Source organism: Oryx dammah, unplaced genomic scaffold (assembly GCF_014754425.2).
Source record: "Oryx dammah isolate SB20612 unplaced genomic scaffold, SCBI_Odam_1.1 HiC_scaffold_23, whole genome shotgun sequence".
Classification (NCBI taxonomy): Eukaryota; Metazoa; Chordata; class Mammalia; order Artiodactyla; family Bovidae; genus Oryx; species Oryx dammah.
The window spans coordinates 36,755,755-36,779,172 of record NW_024070207.1 but is presented as its reverse complement, the minus strand read 5'-3'; the positions used below and the strand labels follow the sequence as shown (position 1 = coordinate 36,779,172).

At 40.8% G+C, this 23,418-nt stretch overlaps 1 protein-coding gene across 1 annotated transcript in view; it reads right to left on the bottom strand.

Moving 5' to 3' along the window:
- STK26 (serine/threonine kinase 26) overlaps positions 1-22,421 on the bottom strand; it is a 68,848-nt gene extending 46,427 nt beyond the window's left edge. The window contains exons 1-2 of the mRNA XM_040265263.1: positions 22,234-22,421; positions 21,981-22,131 (exon numbers count right to left, since the gene is read on the bottom strand). Coding sequence (XP_040121197.1) covers positions 21,981-22,022 — 42 coding nt within the window. The 5' untranslated portion in view covers positions 22,023-22,131; positions 22,234-22,421. The remainder of the gene's footprint in view (positions 1-21,980; positions 22,132-22,233) is intronic.
- Between the last annotated feature and the right edge of the window lie 997 nt (positions 22,422-23,418).

Genomic DNA, 23,418 nt, shown 5'->3' with positions numbered 1-23,418 from the left:
AGTAAAGGATAACTTTGTTAAAATTATTACAAAAGATTTTGACACAACTGTATGAAAAACATAGCAGTTTGAGGAGTTTCTTCTGATTAATAATTTTGAGTCTACTTCATCTTTAAGAACAAAAGCATAATTGATAATATTCCTTCATCTTAATTCCTCCTACTCAAGAGAGGATAAGAGAAGAGCTTCCTCTGCCTCCTAACTTGCATTCTTCTTTTCACCCAAGCTCAGATCAGAGGAAAAGAACAATGAAGTAAGCGGGACACATTCTGGGATTTGAAGAATGCCGTTCTTTACATCTGTTTATAAGACAGTTTAATTTATATTGAGTAAAGAAGAATGAAACATTTCTTTGATTCTATTGTCACTTTACCACATGCCACATTTTTCTTAAGAAAACTGAACTACAGAAAGAATGAGAAGAAATTTAATTATAACTTCCCCCATCTTAGAAATCCTCAAATAAGAAACAAAGTCATAACAAGCAGCACATTTATTAGCTCCATTTCCCAGACCTTTAAATTCTTATTTTAATTGAGAGTAGAAATGTCAGATTATTTTGTTCAGCCAGGTAAATCATCTTTGGATCTAAGACCTCTTAAATTAAAGGGAATAAATAATCTTATCTTTTTTACTAACTCTGTGGGAGTGGAAGTTCCCTAAATCTTTAACTATATCCACAGGTAAAGGGAAGGAAACATCCTGCAAACAATCACATTCTTCTTTCAATAACCAAAAGTCAAGGCTGTCATCATAATAAATGCTGGATGCAGATTCCACTGCATCAGTTAGCTCATTTCTCTATGACGTTACAGCCATTCTAAGGGGAAAAAGATCTGGTTTCTTAGAAGTATTACAGAGATAAAGAGCAGAGAGGTCAGGCAAAATTGGCATAATTGTGCTTACCCCAGAAATTACAAGAAATCAACAATTAAATGTCAGTTTCACCATCTGTATAATGAGAGAGGTGGGCCCAGTGATTGGTAAGTCCCTACTGTTCTGACACTGAATTAATGATGTTCTAGAAGCCAAATCCCTTTGTTCCCCTCTTCTATCACTAGCAGTTCCCAACTCTAATTTTTTTTTAAATAAATTTAAATTGTATTTATTTACTATGTATTTATTCTTGGCTGTGCTGGGTCTTCATGGCTGTATGAAGGCTTTCTCTAGTTGCAGAAAGCAGGGGCTACTCTCTAGTTGTGGTGCTTGGGCTTCTCACTGCAGTATCTTCTCCTGTTATGGAGCATGGGCTCTGGGCATGTGGGCTTCAGTAGTTGCGGCAGGTGGACTCAGTAGTTGCAGCATGTGGGCTCTAGAGTGTGGGATCTGTAGGTGCGGCATACAGGCTTAGTTGCCCCCTGGCATGTGGAATTTTAGTTCCCCGACCAGGGATCGAACTCATGTCCCCTGTATTAGCAGGCAGATTCTTTACACTGGAACACCAGGAAAGCCTCCCAACTCTACTTTTGAAGCAATCATTAAAGTAAGGGATGAACTGACACTGACCATATGGTCAATTTTACAGTTGTATACACAAGTGAAAAGTACATACTATCCCATTGTTCCAGTGGGAAAGTCAGAATTACTAGTAGGCTGCATTCAAATTCCAACTCTCTGATACTATAATGAAGCAGGCTCAGCAGCCAAGGATGGGTGGATAAAGAGTAGCAGAGTGAACTACTCTCCAGGTTGACCTCTCGCCCCCTCACACTAGCCATGCCCATTATACATGAGTGACTGCTCCAAGGAAGTCACGGGGAACCAGGAGTTCAGCTCATACAGGACCTAAGGTTATATTAGTCTTCCTCTCTTTTCATTGTAAATTTATTCAGAAAGTAAAGAGCGGATTCATGTTGATGTATGGCAAAACCAATACAATACTGTAAAGTAATTAATCTCCAATTAAAATAAATTTATATTAAAAAAAGAAGCATACAGAAACTAATGAAATTATTTATATCTGCCCATACACAGAATTAGAACATCCAACAAAAGTAAATGCCCAAAGGGGAACAATTCTGTTAATACTTTCTAACATTTGAGCCTTTGAGCCATGCCATTTGCACAGTCAACAATACCCTACCTCTCCTCTAGATATCCGAATCTCTAATTAAAACAAACAAACAGCAAACTACATTCCAAACTCCCCAGGGGAATCTGATCACCCAAACAATCAATTGTCTCACTGTCCACCCTCCCACAGCCCTTTGCTTGAGCCGCCATTACAACAGCATTTCATTATCTTTGTCTTCTCTTTCGTTGCCATGACCTATTTTCTTTTTAATTAATTAAATAATTTTTTGCAGGCTAATTACTTTACAATATTGTATTGGTTTTGCCATACATTGACATGAATCTGCCACAGGTATTCATGTGTTCCCCATCCTGAACTCCCCTCCCACCTCCCTCCCCATCCCATCCCTCTGGGTCATCACAGTGCACCAGCCCCGAGCACCCTGTCTCATGCATCAAACCCGGACTGGTGATCTGTTTCACATATGATAATATTCATGTTTCAATGCCATTCTCCCAACCCATCCATTTTCTAAATGAGCAAGCACATTAAGAATGGGGCTGTGACTCACTAAGCACCAGGTGCCCTCACAGCACCCAGAACAGTATTTTGTATACTGAAGCTCTTGGATGTTTTCAGGGTGCTTACCTGGGGGCCCTCCTATGATGAAATCTTTGGCAGGAAGTTATCCTTCCATTTGTATTTGATTTCTGACTTTTAGCACAAGGAAGATTACATTTACTCAACTGAAGGATGTTAAAACAAGATTCTAAGTCAATTCCTATTCCCACATGTGATTGACATGATAAACTTTACAAAGTTACAACTTTTGAGTTTTTTCGTTTCTACTGGGGAGCTCTTTGGGTAGCAAAAAAGCAATTCTTAAAATAGTATGGAGCTGTACTCAAAGGAAAGTTGTTAGGAACCATACACAAAAGCATGCATACAAGTGGCAGATGCAAATCTGATTCTGGAGGCACATCTGTAATCACTATCAAACAGAGTCACAGGACTACTGTCTGTCTTGGAGAGTCTCGCATGATATTATACACTTATGTAAAGATTAGAGGCCTCAAAGAGCCACAGTCTGTGTCTCATTCTGCTGAACACTGCTTTTAATTTAGTTGGGCTCAACACATATAGAAAGAAATGGACAATTCAATCAAGGATCAGGTTTAACCATAAACATTAAGATTAAAACTAAAGAGATTATTACTGAATAGACAGTATGTTACATAAATATGCTCTGGGATTGCTAACAAGCTTTAACTATAAAATATTCATTTGGAAAGGGGGGACAAGGCAAAGATTCTGCTAATATATAAATGATAAAACAGGGCATTATTTAATCAAATCCTCACAGGGCACTTTAACATGATGAACACTGAGAGCCTCATTTTATGCTATCCATACTGGAGGCAAAATTAAAGAACGTCATTCTAGCACTTTCAGAAATAAATACTTTGGGATAGAATCTAAGGTAGAGGCCCCTTAGAGCAAATATTGAACTATCATGGATAATGTTATGGTGAATCTTCAACACACTTATTAAAATGCATTGGATTAAAATAAAATTGATTTGCTCACTGTCTATCTTCCTTCTTGATGCAGAACTCCAATTAAAATCAATAGGTTTGAAGCTTGTAAGCACAGCACTAAATTATTAATACCAGGAGTTCTTTTAGAAAATTAACACTGATTGAAAAAGTGTAATTTTACATAGACTTACCTTTTCATTCTTAATGAGAAAGTGGCTGCAGTATAATTTCCCTCCAACATTTCTCTCTTTAATCAAATCTATACTTTGAACAAATTTAATCAAATAGTATTTGCAAGGAGTTACCCAGTGGAATCTTAGGGCTAAGGAAATTTATCTCTTGGGTCCTACTGGCTTTAATATTCTTTGATCCCAAGAAAATGATACCAATGGCAAGGCTGGTGTCAATAGCAAACAATTTTAATCTTGTCAAACCCTATGAATGGACCAGAGAGGAAATTATAGAATACTCTAAAAGAAAGGTCTCCAGTTTTTCAACAATTCATTTTCCACTTTTCATTTCCCCAAAGTGAAAAATATCACGGTGTGTGTTTATATGTGTGTGAGGGGTAGGTGCATGGCTAAAAGAATAATGTTTATTGTTTTTTTATGTCCCATCTAGTTCTTTAAAATAATTGTAGCAGTGTATTAATAAATAGGAATACACCCAGAAACCAAGTAAATGTGGATGTGTGGGTGTAACAGTTATACCTGAAAACCTAAGCTAAGAAAAAAGTGACATTCACTCAGTCACATCTGACTCTTTGCGATCCATGGACTGTTAGCCTGCCAAGCCCTTCTGTCCATGGAAATGCTCCATGCAAGAATACTGGAGTATGTAGCCATTCCCTTCTCCCGGAGATTGTCCCAATCCAGGGACTGAACCTGGGTATCCTGCATTGCTCCCTGGGGGCTCAGAGGGTAAAGAATTTGCGTGCAATGCAGGAGATACAGGTTCGCTCTCTGGGTCAGGAAGATCCCCTGGTGGAATGCATGGCAACCCATTCCAGTATTCTTGCCTGGAGAATTCCAGAGACAGAAGAGCCTGGGATCGCAGAGAGTCAGACAGCACTGAGTGAGTAACACTTTCACTTTCTCTTGCATTGCAGGCAGATTCTTTACCATCTGAGCCACAAGAGAAGCCCAAACTACCATAAATGAGCATAAAAGTGAGCCCTGTGCCTCGCACCATGATACACTCAACATATATAAGAAATCAGCTTGCATCGCCAAATTTGTTACATTAACAAAACAGGGGCTGGATTTCAACATCCTCACTGATGATGATTTTATTATCATTATTCCCTTTCCTCTGTACAGGAAGTACCAGCTCATTTGAAAAAAACAAAAAATAAAGCCCTACATATTGCCATATTTCCATTTTCCCAAAGAATTTCAGCTTAAATAACTCATCTTCTTTTTGTTATAAATTAGTATCTTCTCAAAGTTCATCAGCTTTCCCTGAACTAAAGTTTCTTAAACCAACCTCCATCCTGCCCCACTGTCAATAGCAGTTGTGACTGTTCTAATTCCTAGCCCTAAAGGTACATATTCACCAGTTAGTTTTTAATCCCCATTGATCTGTGTTAACGTTACTGAAATATATTCATGTTACCAAAGCATAATATTAGAGAAAATAATTTTCAGATAAAGGGTAAATGCTACTGAAATTATGAGATATCTAGTAATATGAGTTGAATTTTTTAATTTTTAAGAAATACTACTATAAACATAAGGCTGTTTACATATTCTCCATACCACTACGGCTAGGATAATATATTTTATTAGTTGAAACATATGGTCCTGTTCATTTTGCAATCAACAAAACTGTAATTTTTGATAATCAACATCCAGTATGAAATCTGAATACATGTATGAAATCTGCTGCTGCTGCTGCGTCGCTTCAGTCGTGTCCGACTCTGTGCGACCCATAGACGGCAGCCCACCAGGCTCCCCCATCCCTGGGATTCTCCAAGCAAGAACACTGGAGTGGGTTGCCATTTCCTTCTCCAATGCATGAGAGTGAAAAGTGAAAATGAAGTCACTCAGTCGTGTCCGAGTCTTAGCGATCCCATGGACTGCAGCCCACCAGGCTCCTCCGTCCATGAGATTTTCCCGGCAAGAGTACTGGAGTGGGGTGCCACTGCCTTCTCTGATGAAATCTGCATACATGTACAAAATCAGATTTTTTTTGTCCTCCAAAAAAATACACTATGTGATCTTTTTAGGAACTTTAGAGGATCACAGGATTTTAGAACTGAAAGTGATCTTTATAAAATACTTTTTAATTTTATAATGAGCGTTTTCTAGCTGGGGATGGGGTGGGGAGGGCAATGACAAACAAGTAACCTCAGGATGGAGACAAATGACAATGTTCCTTAATTAGTTTTTGAATTGTCATAGCCAAAATAAGCTTGATGAGCAATTCAAAGTAATTAAAATATTTGAACAGTACACTACCCGAAAAGATCTCTGATCTACAACTTGAGCCAACTTGTACCCTATCATTTTACAGCCCTAACCAGAGATAAAGTACCATTCACCAAACAAATCTTCACCGCCCACCCCAAAAGGACCCATAAAAGATTTTGAAAAACACAACCTTAGAAGTTCCTTTGTCTTTTCTTGTCTTGTCTAATTTCATTTCTTTCCTTTCTTTCCCTTCTTGCCATCCAGTCTTAAAGCAAGCTCAGCCACCCAGTGAAGCCGTTCCTGACCATCTCAGCAGCCTCGTTTAACTCACCCATCCTAGAAATTTCTGAGCAGGTTAGCAGTGAGCTACTGAACGCATTCAGCAGATGAGTAAAAAAAAAATAAAATCTGTGTTTCAGGTAGTTATGTCTGCACATTGCCTCAAGTGTACTTAGTGACAAGAGGCCCGCTCGCTACCTCTTGATAAAAGAAGGGATGATGTCTGACATTTTCCAAGAAAAAAACACTGCTTAGAACTTCACGATTAACTGAATATGGGGATAAAGGAAATCAGCAGCAAATTACAAAGAATGCCTGCTGGTCTTTTTCTCCCTTGGTAATTTTGTGATTTACCAATATATGTTTTATGGCTGATGGTACCTCCCCCACTGAATCAAGTAGTTAAGTGGCATTTGGTGCAGCCTGATTATTTCATATGCTATGATCTAATAATTTGAATGCATTTTTGATTAAGTACTATTCTTCTTACTGCTGACAAGGTACCTGAGATGTTAATTGTAGGGTGAAGACACTTATTCAGTACAAGGAGGAAACAAATGTGATTATATCTGACACTTAACACTCTCTATTCACTTTCCTTCTCTAATAGATATAGCCCCTTAATTTAAAATAGTGATAAAAGCAATCAATGCCTTCCCTTATAGTCCTTTAAAATTTACTTCTATTTCTTGTTGTAGAAACTAAGAAAAACACTAAAATATATTAGTATATACACATACATAATTTATTATTCATTATTGTTTCCAACACAACTTTCCACATCATTCAACCACTAAATATAGTTTTTGTCTAGAAAACAAGAACACATCTCCCTATTTACTATGATCTGGAGTCTTTCCTTGAATTAAGCATTATAATAATGGGACCAATATACAAGTCAGTTACCTCAACAAAGAGAAACTTTCCTAATATCTTACCGTATCCCTAATCCCAGAGAAAGTACTATAAATTGCTTCCTTCCAGCAATTCTCAATGAGGTTCCATACCCTAAGGCAGGGTTTGGCAAACTTTTTCTATGAAGGACCATGTCGTAAATATCTTAAGGTTTTGTGGGCTAGGTACAGTCTGTGATCTCTGTCACATATTCTTTTTAAAGAACTCTAAAACTGTACAAAAAAGAATTTTTTTTTAGCTTTCAGCCTACACACAAACAGACTGCACTCAGGATTTGGCCGCTGGCTATAGCTTGCAACTGTTGCTCTACCAAATCTGCTGTCTGTAATAAGTAAACTCGTCTCTGGTGCATCTAGGATGGTTTTAGTTGTGTCCTTCTTGGCAGAATTGAGAAAACATTCACTCATATCATTGTCTCTGTTTTATGGTTCAGACAGTCCCAATGGAGAAAGGTTGCATTAGATTAACAAAACTCTGAAAACACTACCGGAAGAAGGTGATCATTATTATTGTTTAAAAAAATACAGGCATTCAAAAATATTTACAAGGGAGAATGAAAAATCCACATTTTTAAGGAAACTTCATCTTGTACAAAACAGAAGTCAAACATTATAGCCCCGCTCGCTATCTCTTAGAAATTTAATTACACATAGTACAAAAGTAACTACACATTAATTGCCTCGGTAGAAAATTAATTACATCCAATTCAGAATTTGCTTGGAATAAATATATGATCGCATATCTTTTATAAATAATAACCTAGTCCAGGCTCCTGAGCAGAATCCCCAAGGCTCACAGTTTTACATTTGAGGAGATACATGCAGGCATTATTTCATGCTATAAAGGAACAGAACATACCATACTCTTCATTCTAGTAGTTAGGAGAAAACAATTTAGTGTCCTACTAGGAAAAAAAGGAATTAAATTCTCAAGCTCTGGAATCACGTAGCCATATTAAATAAGAATATTCTGGAAAAGGAAACAGCAACCCACTCCAGTTTTCTTGCCTGGAGAATCCCATGGACAGAGGAGCCTGGTGGGCTACAGTCCATGGGGTCACAAAGAGTCAGACATGACTGAACGACTTTACTATACCTATACCATAATTTCGGAGAAGGCAATGGCACCCTACTCCAGTACTCTTGCCTGGAAAATCCCATGGACGAAGGAGCCTGGTAGGCTGCAGTTCATGGGGGCGCAGGGCGCGAAGAGTCGGACACAACTGAGCGACTTCCCTTTCACTTTTCACTTTCATGCATTGGAGAAGGAAATGGCAACCCTCTCCAGTGTTCTTGCCTGGAGAATCCCAGGGACTGGGGAGCCTGGTGGGCTGCCGTCTATGGGGTCACACAGAGTCGGACACGACTGAAGCGACTTAGCAGCAGCAGCAGCATCCTTTCACAATATATGGATCATCTTTTGAGCTAAAGGGGTTTTTAAAAAATCATCTACAACTGTGCTTGCTCTTTCAATCAGGATCGTACCTACAGTATGACAGTACAATGCACTATTAAAAAATAACACCTAAAAGTAAACATATCAAAATGCTCTGGTCATACAGACGGATTCTCCCAAAACACCTAGGCACGTGGATGGACAACAAGAGAAAGCTGTCTCTAACCTGAACGTGGGGAGGGGCCTGCAATCCCTGGGCAGAATAGAATTTTTTTTGTTGTTTAATATGAAGACATTTATACCTTTTAAATTACTGGAGAGTTAAAAAGGCAACAATAGTGCAGTATTTGGTATCCATAGGTCTTGTTAGAAAAAAGTAATGGACTACATGCTTCTCTAGAGGTCTTCTCTCAGCCAAGACATAAATCAACTGGTGCTAAAAAGTCATTAGGCAAACTTATTTTAAAGTAAATCTGAGATGCTACACAGCCTTGAAATGCTCCCCAGAAAACTATTTTAATCATTCCCTAAGGGAGAATTTTAAGGTCAGAACTCACTGGAGAAGTAACAATAATATCAATTCCAGTCATTGGAAAGAAAGGTTTCTTCTCTTCAGCCTCCCCTCCCCCAAATAGTCCAAATTAGTCAAACAAAATCCAATGATATTCTAGCACTTTTCCTTGTTAATGAAAAATATTCATTTTGCCTTCAGAGGTGGGAAAAGTCCACCCTAAATGACTCGTCCACCCCAAATGACTCCAAGTGTCTAGAAACAATTTATTGGCCCAGTATGCGCGTCACCAAAATTGCACATCTTAAACAGAAAAGCAGCTGAAACCACCATCCCTATGATGTCAGCTCTTTCCCCTGATCTTTCACAAGCTTTCTCCCAACCAAAAGACTCTTTACATTTCTTGCCATAACAAATCAATTATGTAAATGTAACTTTTATCACAGAACTCATAAGCAACAAGAAAGAAATGAATTACTATTACCTCCCCAATTTCCTTTTCTGTTAGCTTTTTCTCCTCTCTGCAGAAAGTATAGAAATTTCCCATTCTAAAAAAATATATAGAGAATTCTCAATCTTTAAAGCAAAAGACTACTTTTTCCTTTCCTGGGAAATACTGTTTCTCTTCTTCCAGAGTCCAACACCTTTTCCCTCACCTACATTTTCTGTTTGCTCATGAGGCAGCAGTAATCCTCTGGTATTATGAAATTCTACCTTCCCTAAGCAGGGTTTACACTGCAGCCTCCAAAACGATGCCTGAACCTCAGCAGATAGAAGATCCATAGCAACAGCGGTAATAGTTTTTTTCACTTGCTATTACCAGAAATCACAGTCCAAAAAGACGACGATGGAGGTGTCACCTATGCTAAAACCTCAAAATTGATTCATTATTTAACTAGTCAAATCCCACGTTTTCATTTTATGTGCCCTTTGGAAAGCCTGTGACAGAGAACCAAAAAAAAAATATCTTTCAGTGACAGTCACCATTTTTCATGAAGAGATAGTTTTTTTTTTTTTTAAAGCAGCTCTCCTATACAAGATTTTGTCACTGAAACAGAATCCAATGCCCTATCCCCTCCATTCCCTATCACCCTAAAATCTAGTGTAAAGTACCTATAACAACGATAACTTCAAAATAAGAGCTTAGACAATGATCACAGGTTCCTGTTAACCACAAGTCATTTGTATACTACTCACATGCCTCTGATGTTGCTAACAGGCAAACAGATTTATACTTATCAAAAGAAGTTCCTTTGATGCAATGATTCTTTGTAAGACTATTCTATGGGAGAAATTAAGCAGAGAATTGAGAATGTTGATAATACCATCCTATGTAATGTTCAATTCAATTCTAATTCACTAAAATAGATTAACATTGGTACTAAACTTCATTAAAAGTTGTTTACCATGATCTGTTTCCTGTATGGAACTGACCGCTGTGAGTCCATTTTTTTTAAGAACAGTAATAGTTTAAATATTAAATGCAGCAAAAAGAACTAGTCATGATAAAACTGCAACATGTGGAGAATCCTGGAAACCCTGTTAAGTGTGTAGACATAGGTACATATAGACATATGTATTTATGTTTCATAAATACATATTTAAGGATTTTTATAAATCTTTTTAAAGGTGATAATTCTATATATTTTCTATATAATAAAAATACTTAGCAAATCCATGGATACTGTGATTTCTGAGTACATACTTTTACATCAATGTTACTGAATTTCTTTTATATGCAGATCGTCTTATATGACATTGCCAAATCATAATTTTCTGCTTCTTGAACTTAGTAATCATCCTTTTACTCATTTTTATTTTGACAATGCACTTTTCTACTTTAAATAGTTATGTCTAAAATTGGTACAGATGACTAAATACTGGCTAAAGTTGAACCTTATTTTCTTGAACAGATTTTGAAGGTTTTTCAAACACAAAATATACTCCACATATGATATACATCGCATGTGCATATACACATGGCCCCAATGAATTTTTCCCCATAAAAACATAATTTACCATACAGAGTAATGAAAAAATGGATCACAAAAGTAATTTAAGTATCCTGGAAAAGAGATAGCAACCCCATAAGAGATGTGAGGAATAAGGTAAACTTACCATTTTAAACTCAAACAGAGTATATTCCCTAAAGGGGAAGAAAGCCCTCAAGAAACTTATTTTAATGGTAACTAAACATCACCTGAAATGTGTGTGTTTAAAGGCTCATTTCTACACGTTTTTGAACATCTTCACTGGTGCCAAATCTTTGATTCTCAAGGATAGTTTTGGTTTGGTTGGTTGTGTGTTCATTTTGATATTGAAAAGTGACTTAGGTCCAAAGCTAGTGAATGAAGTGGGGGATCAAGTTTGCTCACATTGTTTGGTGTTGACAAACTCATTAAATGGGCTCGTTTGCTTCTCTTATTTCCAGTTCTAATCCTTTGTTTGTAGCTTAGTCAGTAAAAAATCTGCCTGCAGTGCAGGAGACCGGGGTTCGAGCCCTGGGTTGGGAAGATCCCCTGGAAAAGGAAATGGCAACCCACTCCAGTATCCTTGCCTGGAAAATCTCATGGACAGAGGAGCCTGGTGGGCTGCAGTCCATGGGGTCACAGAGTCTGGCATGACTGAGCTGCTAATACTTACTTACTTATTTAATCCTTTGTTTAAACTGAGCTCTAGGCTTTCCTACAGGACACTTGTTGGCAGATGGTAATAGATTAATCTGACAGGTATAGAGAATATTTTAGAGGGCAGAAGATGGAGTCAGAAAGGCCATTTAGGAAGTAGTTTGATATTTCCTTAATGATTCTGAAGCAACTTCCTCTCCTCTCCAAGAATTTCCATATGTAAACACAAGTTGGCTTTGGAATGTGATGACCGAATGGGTATTTTTGACATAATAGCAGCTCAGAGTTAATACTTTCAGGTTTTTTTTTTTTGGAGGGGGGGTGGATAATACAGAGTGAGGGAAAGAAGTTCTATACAAAAAAAAAGATGAGATGTGTAAAAATTGGAAAAAGTTTTTTAAATGTCTATCTTTGGGGTAAATAGTGCCACTTACTGGCATTTAGGAAAGTGGCATTTTATTTCTCTTTAGCCAATTTGCATTTTCACAAGTATAAGCATAAATAGATTTCATGTACTTAAGAGAAGTGTTTACATTTGAAGGTAAGAGCATTTACTGAACTGTCAAACCTACCTGGATCAAGGGACACAGAAGTGATGGTTGACAGCGAGATTTTGGACGCTATAAAAATTAATACAAAATTGAGTTCAGCTTCTTGGAAGGATGACTGAAAATCATGTTATTTTGATCTCTCACAATTTCATCTACTCTCTCTCTCTCTCTCCAGGTAGCACTTCCCATCATCCTCTTCATTCCTGAACTAACCTGTTACTACTTGCTTCTGCTTGGTTGTATAGCCAGCGCTACAAATTCAAGTTTAAAAAAAAACAACATTTTCTCCCAAACTCAGCCATATCTTTGAGTCTTTACTGTCATGTTTTTCCCCTTCCCATGTCCAATCAATCACCAAGGTCTGGCAGTCTTCCTTGAGTGGTACTCAGAGTGGTCCCCAGATCAGCAGAGCAGTTGGGAACTCATTAGAAATGCAAGCTCATGGCCACTGCAGACCTACTTGAATCAGAAACACTGGAGCTGGGGCCTGGCAATCTGTGTTTTTAAAAGCATCCAGGTAGTTCTGATACATGCTCAAGCTTGACCATCACTGCCCTAGATCACACACACCCTTAACAACTAAAGCCTGGGCTATTACAATATCCACTTATTATATCTAGCCTTTCTCCAACCCAGACTGTTAGGTTACAAGCCTAATCTTCCAAAACCAAACAATAAACCACTGCTTTGATCAGTTCACTTTCTTGATTTAAAAAAAAAAAAAGAACACCTTGTTGTAGGTTGAGTTAAAAATAACTGGCTCAGTCAGGCATTCAAAGAAAGTGAAAGTTGCTCAGTTGTGTCCAATTCTTTGCGACCCCATGTACTATACAGTCCATGGAATTCTCCAGGCCAGAATATTGGAGTGGGTAGCCCTTCTCTTTTCCAGGGTATCTTCCCAACCCAGGGATTGAACCCAGGTCTCCCATACTGCAGGTGGATTCTTTACCAGTTGAGTCACCAGGGAAGCCCTCTGGCATTCAAAGCCTTTCATAATTTGGTCTTGACATAGTTCATGGTAACCTCTGTTATAGAAGGAACTTTGTATGTGCCCCTTTATGCCTGTTCTCCTGCCAGTCTCCCACTCTCCTTTAAGGGTCTGTTCAGGGCTGCTTTGCCTAGAAGCAATGTAGGGCAGTGGCAAAAACACATGTGCCTAGTATAAAGGTGTTGTATAAATGATACTTCCCTTTCTTAATTTGATCTTCCTTAGAATGCTGCTGCTGCTGCTAAGTCGCTTCAGTTGTGTCCGATTCTGTGCGACCCCAGAGATGGCAGCCCACCAGGCTCCGCTCTCCCTGGGATTCTCCAGGCAAGAACACTGGAGTGGGTTGCCATTTCCTTCTCCAATGCATGAAAGTGAAAAGGGAAGTGAAGTCGCTCAGTCATGTCTGACTCTTTGCGACCCCATGGACTGCAGCCTACCAGGCTCCTCCATCCATGGGATTTCCAGGCAAGAGTACTGGAGTGGGGTGCCATTGCCTTCTCTGCCTTGGAATGCTACTATGTCCATTTCTATCTCATTTGGTGTTCATTACTATTGCCTGGAGAATTCTAAGGACAGACGGGCTGGCAGGCTATAATCCATGGGGTCGCAAAGAGTTGGACATGACCGAGTGACTAACACTATGACTATATGACTGACTATTGCTCTGCATTGTTAGATCTTTAAATGTGCAGGTGTCTAATCTTTCCAGTTACAGTATAAACTTCTTGACTTCTTTACACTTTGTGTGTTTCAGAAATAGGTATCAAGCACTATGTCCTACATCACGTAGGCCTTCCAAACTTTGCTGCTAATAATTTTCCAGCTTAAATCACCCTTTGGTGTTTCATGAAAACTAAATGTGTAAAAACATTAAACCTGGATCACCAGTATCCAACTTGGGAAGTCTATTATATTACCATTAACTGACAGAAGGAGCACATCAGAAGGCTCAGAGCAAAGTTCAGACAGAGGATCTGAAATAAAACTACAGAAGCAAACAGGACCCTAAATAATGAATTCGCTAACGGTTCTTCTCATGGGGTCAGAAGCACTTGAAAAGCGCACAGTTGAAGTATGCTTCTTCCTCTGAGGCTGCTAGACACACTGACTATAGCCTCCTTAACCACAAGAGGTCAAAGTTCTATTTTCTATCCCCATACTTTGTAGCATGTGTGCATGCTTTGCTGATTGGTTTCTTTTATGCTTCTACTTAAAGTTAAGACAGGCAGCAGGAAATTGTGACCAGGGGGTCCAGAAGCTTTTCCAGCTCTAGGGGGCAACAATAATGATGAACCTAGGTTCTGGGAAGAAATAATGACCTCTTGGTTTCTACTGGCTCAGTTGCCCCAACTTTTCTTGCATTAAAACCAACTTATGCCCCACCTGATTATCTATGTTGCCCATCCCTTCCCCACCGCCCACTGCTGTGTTATTTATACTATAGTGCAGCAAGCAGTTAAATCCTAGCTTAATATAACATACTGTAAAGTGATATGTCCCAAAGCCAATGGTTTAATGGAAAGCTGGGGGAGGGGGATAAAAAGACACTCACAGAGCTACGCAAAAATGCATTTTCAAAGAAAAATCTGGATGCATCTAGATGTTCTTGAAGTCTTTCCTCCACCTGCCAAAAATTCACTCCTTGGATTGTTACCAGACTCTACTGAAATCTGGTAGAGTAATTCACTAGTGTGCTTAGAAATTCCCTAACATATCTACTGTGGTATGGATTTCAAATCCAGTAAAACTTCATTAAATTGATACTGGGAAGCAATTTCTATGATTCAAAGCAACTGTTATTCTTCAGCTAGACACACTATTGTTCTGTAATAAACAAATTGAAAAATTCAATGACGGGTGATTTAAACCCTACTTTTTTCAATACTCACATTTTAAATTGATAGGGTTTTACAGATTTTTCCTCACTTAAAAAAAATACCACTAAGAACACTATCTCTTGTTACAAGGATCTTAATGAAACATTGAAAAGGTTTTGTTCTGTAAATGTTTTCCATGAGAAAAAGATAAAAACACAGTGCCTTGGATTTCCTCAGCAGTGCCTTCGTGAAATTACTTGATCACAAAGGAGGAAAGTGGACGTTCAAAAAAAGAGAATATTTTTAACCTGTAGACCTAAGCTGTCTACAATTTTGTTTACTCTAGTCCCCAGGAAGGGTGAACCAAGGTTTTGTTCATATTTTGCTAGAATATCCAAAGTTGTTGTACCAATGGCTAATCTGGTATTTTAGGATGCGGGTCATTCTAATCCATGACCATACGATAAATGAAGAAAAAGGAAAGCTCAGTGGGTTGCTGTCAGAGGTATGCTGGAACAAGTCCAGAAGAGGCTGACAGGGAGTAAGCTCTATTCTCGTGAAAGGTGATGGGGAGAGACAAGCAGGAATCGAGGGGAAGGATGGGATCTGCTTGGCACTAGGTCTCTTGGTTTCTCTGAATGTGCATTTCAGAAGATCTGCTTGAATTATATGGGATTTGGGGGAGGGACAACATCCATGGGAGAGGTCACACAGTGAGCCATTAAACAAAGACACCTCAATATCAGTGAAATTTATCAGATTCTTTCTAATATGACAGCTGGGACAGAGAAGTAAAGAGGTTTTATTTATTTGTTTGTATTTTTTTTTTTGACAGGGGGACACAGGCAAGGGACAAACGGTTATTTTTCTCAAAGACATAAATTTGTCTGAAATCAGCCCTAGTTACTAGGAGAGCAATGAGGGCTCCTCTTTCTCTCAAAGGTCTTGGAAGACAAGAATAAGAGTTTCAGTGCGTGGACAGCTGATTAGTTACCAGTATATTTTGTTAGACCTATCACATATAATGCATTTTTAGTAAGTAGAAAATGTCTTCAGTGTGCACACATAAATTAGCCTTCACGATCTACAAGAATTCAAGCAGAACACAATATATTTACAAAAACAGAATGGAAAAGTCAGAAATTTCTAGTCTATATGTACTGTACTCACTAACCAACACTTTTACACATAATTCATACCTAATGGAAAAGAGAAGTAAAATAGATGGTCCCTGCCTGTAAGACATTTACAACCTAGTTTGAGAGACAAGTATAACATATATAATTAGGAAAAATCTAAGGCAGTATATAAACCAAGGACTGGACTGTCTGCTACTGACAAGGGATATAATAGGTGCTGGAAAATGGGAGTGATTACTGTAGTCTGGAATGTTCAGAGAGAGCTCATGGAGAAAGTAAGATGGAGACCTTGAAAATCAGGTAGGGTCTGGCCATTCAGTGATTACTGAATTGTAACTGGCATGGTAGAACAAAACAGCTTTCTTGTTGGGGAGTAGAAATAACTAAGTATAGATCTGTAGAGAGGAGCCAGATGACAGGAAGTCTGGAAAGCTGAGCAGACTTCAGGTCTGGTGGTGGTGGTATTTGTGTGGGTGTTTTGGGGTGGGGGTGGGAGACTGGATTTCAATAGGAAAACTGTAGGTTACCAAGCAGGAGTGAGAAGAGATAATGACAGTGTTTTCATGTGATTAGCCTAGCATTGTTCTGCAGAATGAACTGCCCATATACATCATAACACCTTTGATGAAAGAGTTCAAAATATACTCCACAGATGATAGTTAACTCATCCTAATAACATCTCATCGAGGCAAAGGAAACGCAGCTTTTATTATTCTCCATTTTGTAGATGATGTGCTCAAGGTCACTGAATAAATGAAAGGCAGAATAAAAAACCCCACAGTATCACAATATTCAGTGGTTCCTAGGTACCAGCTAAATTATATTCTCTTATTTGCTATGACTCAGGCAATGGAGGTACATGATGGACCTTTGTCCTCTTGTGCCATTTTTAGACCCTCCTTAGTGTTCAAGGCACATGTCCTACCATGAGCAATTCCTGTTTACTCTCTGTTCAGCCCCAGCCTGCTTACCCCATACTTTGCAACTACCTCCAACTCTCCCAGCTAAGAACTGTCTTTGATCATTCTGATTCAGCTAGTCTTCTCCCATCATCAGCAACATATTCAACATCTGTGTATCAATCACCTACCAACCAAGACAATGGTTTGGGTTTACGTATTAGTGCAAGCACGGCTTTCTACGTCTTTCTATCTCAAATTACAAAGCTGATTAGTCCCTTCAGAAGGTGGAAGGAAGATAAGAAATCTACATACTAGATTCTGACACCAAGCTGAATTCCTTCTCCACTTTAGGTTTCATGATGAGAGTAAAATAAAGAATTCCTCCCCCACCCCCAGTTAACTCCTTCCTGATCCTGACGCATTTTCTCATCCCCAATGCATCTTAAATCACCATTCCTTTTCTTACAATCCTCCACCTTGGCCTCCTGCCTCATGAGGGCCCTCACTCCAACATGCTTTCTGGCATTATGACCTCTCCCTCCTTCGTGGCTCCCATCCTTCAGTTTCAAGTAAATGCTCAGTAAATGTCTGATGAATGACTAAGGCTCCAGATCTATATCTTCAAGTATTTGCTGGACATTTTTAAAACTGGCTTTACTGAGGCATGTTGATATACAAAAAATTGTACATATTTAATGCATACAATTTGATGGGTTTGTACATATACATAAACACCTTTGAAACCATCTCCACAGTCAAGGTAACAGACATACAGCTCTACATTTTTGTCATCCTGCTGTCACCTCAAACTTCACAAGCCTGCAACAGAAATCATTAATATTCTACCAGATCTGGCTCTTCTCCCTGACTTTCCAGCTTTTTTTAGATGTACCATAATTGTCCCGGTTCCCCATATTCGACATCACAATGGCTTCGAGGCTTTCTTCTGTAACTGGCTAATTTCAAGTCTAGTAATTATATACTAGTAATTATATGTACTCATACTACAGGGCATATGGAAGGCAATCAGTCAATGCAAGGTCCACTGCATCTGTATAGATCTGACTGCCTCATTGAAATGAAGTAGCCTCAGTTGATCAAACTACCTGAAGTCTCTCAATCCTCCACTTCATCTACTCATCCAATCTTAAGATTTCTCTTCCTATATATAACTTTGTTCATTAAGCCTTCCTTACTTAACAATAGTGGCTAGTCCGAAGGCCAAACCCTTCCCCAGCATTTAAGAACTGCCACAATCTGGACCCAATCAAGTCTTCTAATCTTACCTCCTACTATTTCTCTATTGCAATTCTTCATCATAGTCCAAGTGATTTTTATCCCATGTCCAAGATTATATGGACCCTAACAATCTTTTGGGGGCAAGACTTCAACTCTTCCAGTCAAAACCCTCTATTACAGAGTAAGTATCATAGATTTTGCATTATTTCATGTTTCATGTACTAGATTTAATTCCCCAACAACATTTTAAGATCTTTAAGGGCAGACATTATGTAGCATACTTCTGTATCCTTCCCAGAACCCAGTAACTAGGTTCACCAATGCAAGAAAAGGTTTTCCACCTCTTAGATAAAAGTCTTCAATAATGTGTTCATTAATTCTTAACCTTCATTTCCATCTCACATCTAAAAGAACAACTGTTTAAAAACCGTACCACCTTGATCATATTTAAAGATACATGAAGGCTAATGTTTAAATTCTTTAGCATGAAGTTAAAAAAAATTCTTTCACAAGAGGCATAACATAACAGTTAGTACTCTAATTCAACATTTAACTTCATTCTCTCACCCACACTTTATGAAAGATTTAACACCCAATTTAGAACACTTGTCTTCATAAATACTCATGCAGTTTCTAAGGGGAAATATCTTAAACTTAAGTATGATTTACAACTGTGAACTTCAAAGGAAAAACATGTTTTAATCATTAAAGAGTAAATATTTCAGTGGAAAGAAACAGGTTTGTTGGTTTATTTTGTTTAAGTTGTGCTTTAAATATTTTTCAAGAGTTCAGCTCCTGGTATGGAAAATTCCTATACTACAGAAATAAGCACAAATTAAGCATCAAAAAATTCATATCCTTTACATTTGGTGTAATATGGCAAACATTTCATTACCACAATATTAAGAAATATTAACAATACAAGTCTGAATAACTAATTCATAAGGAAGGGTTTTAACTGGACCAAATCCTGGGTTTTCTTTCATCACTCCAAGTTTCTTTTCTATTTTAAACTAGAGGCAACAGAAATTTCTTTGTTTGAAGGTCAGGAATGCTGGAAGTCTTAAGTGATAGAACAGGTAGCTCGACTTCACGTCTCTCCTCAGGGGGAGAAAAACACTGCGGGTAAAGTAATTTTGTTTTTATTTCTGGAAAAATCATTTTTCCATCAATCTTCATAATTCCCTAAAATAAACTGTTAAAAAGTTACTGGCCGGTCGACCACTTCACCCTGATTTGTGGAAATACTATACATTAATTTCAGGAACACATGGCTAACTCAAGTTTTCTCACTACTGTGAAGATCTAAAAGTTGCTCCTAACTCTTGCAGAAAACTCGAGGAAAATTTTACAAGCTCGTGATATATTCCTACATCTCATTTTCACTACTTTTAAACAAAAGAATAGTCACAGTAGTCTAGGCATCAGAGTCACGCTGCTAATCATCAAATTTGTTTTTAGGATACCCCACAATTTTAACTGTGGAAAACCTTTTTGTTGCCCCAAATGCTTAAGAACCACATCTACAGAGAGCATGGAAATAAGAAGGTAAGAATTTACCATTTCATTCAGACAGACAGTGACAAGTATTCCTCTCTTCTTTGCAAATGTTGAGATGATTGCCCTTCCCAAAGCCATCACAACTTTGGGTAGGAATAAAATGAAAGGCAGAATTTATCATTTAAAATATGAGACTCCCATTCTAACCCACCTTAATGAAGATTTTTAAAAATTTAAAAATTCAAAAGATAGGGAAATCAGATAATGAAACAAAGCAAGGAGCCATAAGAAATACTGAACAGTAAGGAGTTCCTAAACCATGTAAATCAAATAAAGGCAAATCAAATAAGGACCAGAAACCATATAAATCAAATAAAGTCAAGACAAATGAAATAAAGACCAGAAACCATTTTCTCAGCACGCAGGGTTCCCCAGAATCAAACTTGATCGGGAGGTGCTCACTCTGCTGTCGCACGCACGCAGGCAGCGCTTGCACACAATGGAGTGAGGAGTACTGAGACACTCAGAGACAAACTTCACATGCGGACTGTTCTACTCCCCGAAGGAAAGGAGAGCACGGTGGGAAAGTTTTCCCACTTTCTTCCACATCAGACAGAGCAAAACTGTAGTTGATAAGGCAAACTACTGATTCTCTGTATATAATCAAAGGCAGAACTGAATGAATGGGGTGCGGGGCAGTGGCTAGGGGGAAGGAGGGAGGGAAGGAGAGGGTGGCGTGAGAAGAAGGAAGTTTGAGGCAGTTTGTAAAGCTTGAATGGATTAACCTTTTAAAAGGCCCTAATGTCTCGCATTTCCCTTTTGCTTCCTTTCCTCTTTTTTTTTTTTAAAAATGAACTACATCGATTTCCTGGGACTCAACCCAGACTTATCCTATATTTAGCTGAAAGGCCTGGTGCCTAGGACACACAGGAGTCCTCAGTTAGATATATGTCCGATACAAACAGTCCTTTGGGGGGAAAGCATTTTAAAAATCACTTTTTTCGTGTGATCATGCATCAAATATGACCAACTGTTTTTTTTTTTTAAGATGAATTCCATGCATTATTTAGTAAATTGAGGCCCCAATCCATGGCGCTTTGATTTCTACTAGCAACATAAGCTATTTACTAAACATTTTTTTCTGAACTTAGAAAACGTTTGCTTTCACATTTTTAGAAGATAATGAGGCTTAAGTGTTTCTAGTCTTTTACCTATTCATAAGTGGGGGTGTTTAGGTTGTCTAGCAAAGGAAAAAAAATAAAACGTGAATGCTTAAAAGCTACTCAACTTGGATAACATTTAGTAGATAGCTTGAAATGCACCGATTTAAAAACCTAACAATGCAGAAAGTTTGTGGACATAGCTTGTTTCTTCTTTAATAAAATGAAAATGTAAGGGGGGAGGGCTGGTAAGATGTAAAAGATAAAAAGTTAGGTCCCAGGCCGTAATATCTTGTCGTCCAGGACAAAAAGCTTTGCAACGACCACACTGCCACAGCCCTGCGGTGGGAAAGGCTGGGGGCGGGGGCGGGAGAGTCATCACCTCCGCTGCTCTAACTTAGGACCCTGCGTTTCTCACACCCGACTACGGGCTGCGCCCGGTGGGGGGAGCGAGACACAACTTGGCCCCAAAGCAGCAGCCCCAAAAGGGGAAAAAAGTCACCTCGCTCTTTGCTCTACGCACACAGGAAGAGCCCAATTCAAAGCCGCCACCACCGACACCCCTTTGCCTTGCTCCGCCCCAACTTGTGTGTGTGTGTGTAAGCACCACTTGCGTTTTACCCCCACGAATTCCGAGACACCTCCATCTCTCCCAAGTGAAGTGCTTCCAGCCCCACCCCCACAAGCGCACCAGCTCAGCCGGCGCAGGTGTCCCGCCCCTGCCTATTTTAACGCCCCCCCCCCCCGCAGCCTCCGGCATCCCCAACGAGCCGCGCGCCCCAGTCCCTCCGCGCCCGGCCGGCACACTGCACCGCCTAGCTTACACGCCGGGAAACACCGAGAGCTCTCCGTCCGGGTCACCTGGCCGGAGCGCCCGGCCCGGCTTCAGTCGGGGAAGCCCCGGGCCGCCTCTCGTCGCCGGCGCCCAGCGCGGAGCGCGCCCCGAGCTCCCGGGCAGTCACGTGGACGGCGGGGGCGGCCCGGGCGTCCTCACCTGCATCCCGGGCACTTGGACCGCCACCGGTGAGTGGGCCATGAAGGCGAAAGCGGCTCCGCGCGGCTTCGGCGGCGGCGGCGCCTCGGGCTCCGACTGGCTCCTCCTCCGGGGGTAGGTCGGCGGCCCTCTCAGGCTTTTCGACCCGGGCCTGGAAGGACACACATGAGTTGGGTGACAGGGCGGGGGGCGCGCGCGGCCCGGGGCCGGGAGGTGGGCGGTCCGCCGCGAGGCTCCCCGGGACTCAGTCTACCTTTCCGGCGCCCGCCCGCCGCTCTGGCCGCCGTCTCCGCTGCCGCTGCCGCTGCTCCTGAGCGCCCGACGCCGTGTGTGGCGGTGGCCGGGACCTGGGCTCCAGTGATGCCGCTCGTCTGCGCCTCGCCGCTTTAGGAAGAGGAGGTGGAGGCGCCCCAGCCACCCGCCCGCTCGCCGGGCCCGGGAGGCGGTTGGGGGCGGTTCCGCCGCTGGCCCTGCCCCCGCCCCGCCGCCGGGCGGTGTCAGGAGAGCTAGGACTGCGCTGGGAAGGGGCTCGGCTGGGGCTCCTGGAGCCCGAGAAGCGGGAGGCTCTCCTGGCCCACGGAGAAGAGAGCTCGGGGACTGGGGGGCGTGGAGCACGGCTCGGCCTGGAGAGGGAAGGGAAGAGTTCGGGTGACCCGCGGGGTCCGAGGGCGTCCCGGACGCGGCCACGTTGCAGGCAGGCTTGCGAGGGCACGGGCGGCGCAGCCTCGGAGAAGTGTTGAGTTGAAACTTGGCGGACGTCGGAATTCCTTCTCGAGTCCTCGACGTGGTCGAGGGCGGGGGCGCAGAGAGCCGCCGAGTCCGAGTCGGCGGACCCCTGCTCTCCCCCCGGTGTCCCCAGCTGGGGCCGCGCCGCTGGGCGGGGTCCGTGGCCGCTCTCCTCTTTCCGGATTCCCCGCCCCCCGTCAGGCTTCAGGTGCCTTAGAACTGGGGTTACCCCTACCTCTTGGGCTACGAGTTGGGCGGTTGTGGGGGAGGGCGACCAGACTGGGGCTTCTCCTCATCACAAGCACGTGTAGGAGAGACGGAAGTTGGAAAACAGATGGCACCTAGGCAGAAAAATGAATGAGGAAATAGAGGCCTGGGAAATGAGATTGGGTCATTCGCAGGACGTATTATTGAATTCAGCATACAGAGCAGTGGTTTCGGCAAGTCCCTGCCTCCACCCCATTTGAAGTTCCACTCCAGCAGGGAGGCAGACTCTTCGGAGAGTAACTTAACAGTGAGATTAAAAATAATAATAATAATAGCAATTGCAGTCATCTCATTAGGAAGGCACCTTTGGGAAACCACAAGTGCCAGTTTAAAATGAGGATGGAGTTCCCTAACTTGCAGGTTATTGTAGGGCTGTACCCACCATGGTGTTGGGGCTCTGGCAGACGAGAAATGTTTCTCTTGTTCCTTTTGAATCTGTCTCAAA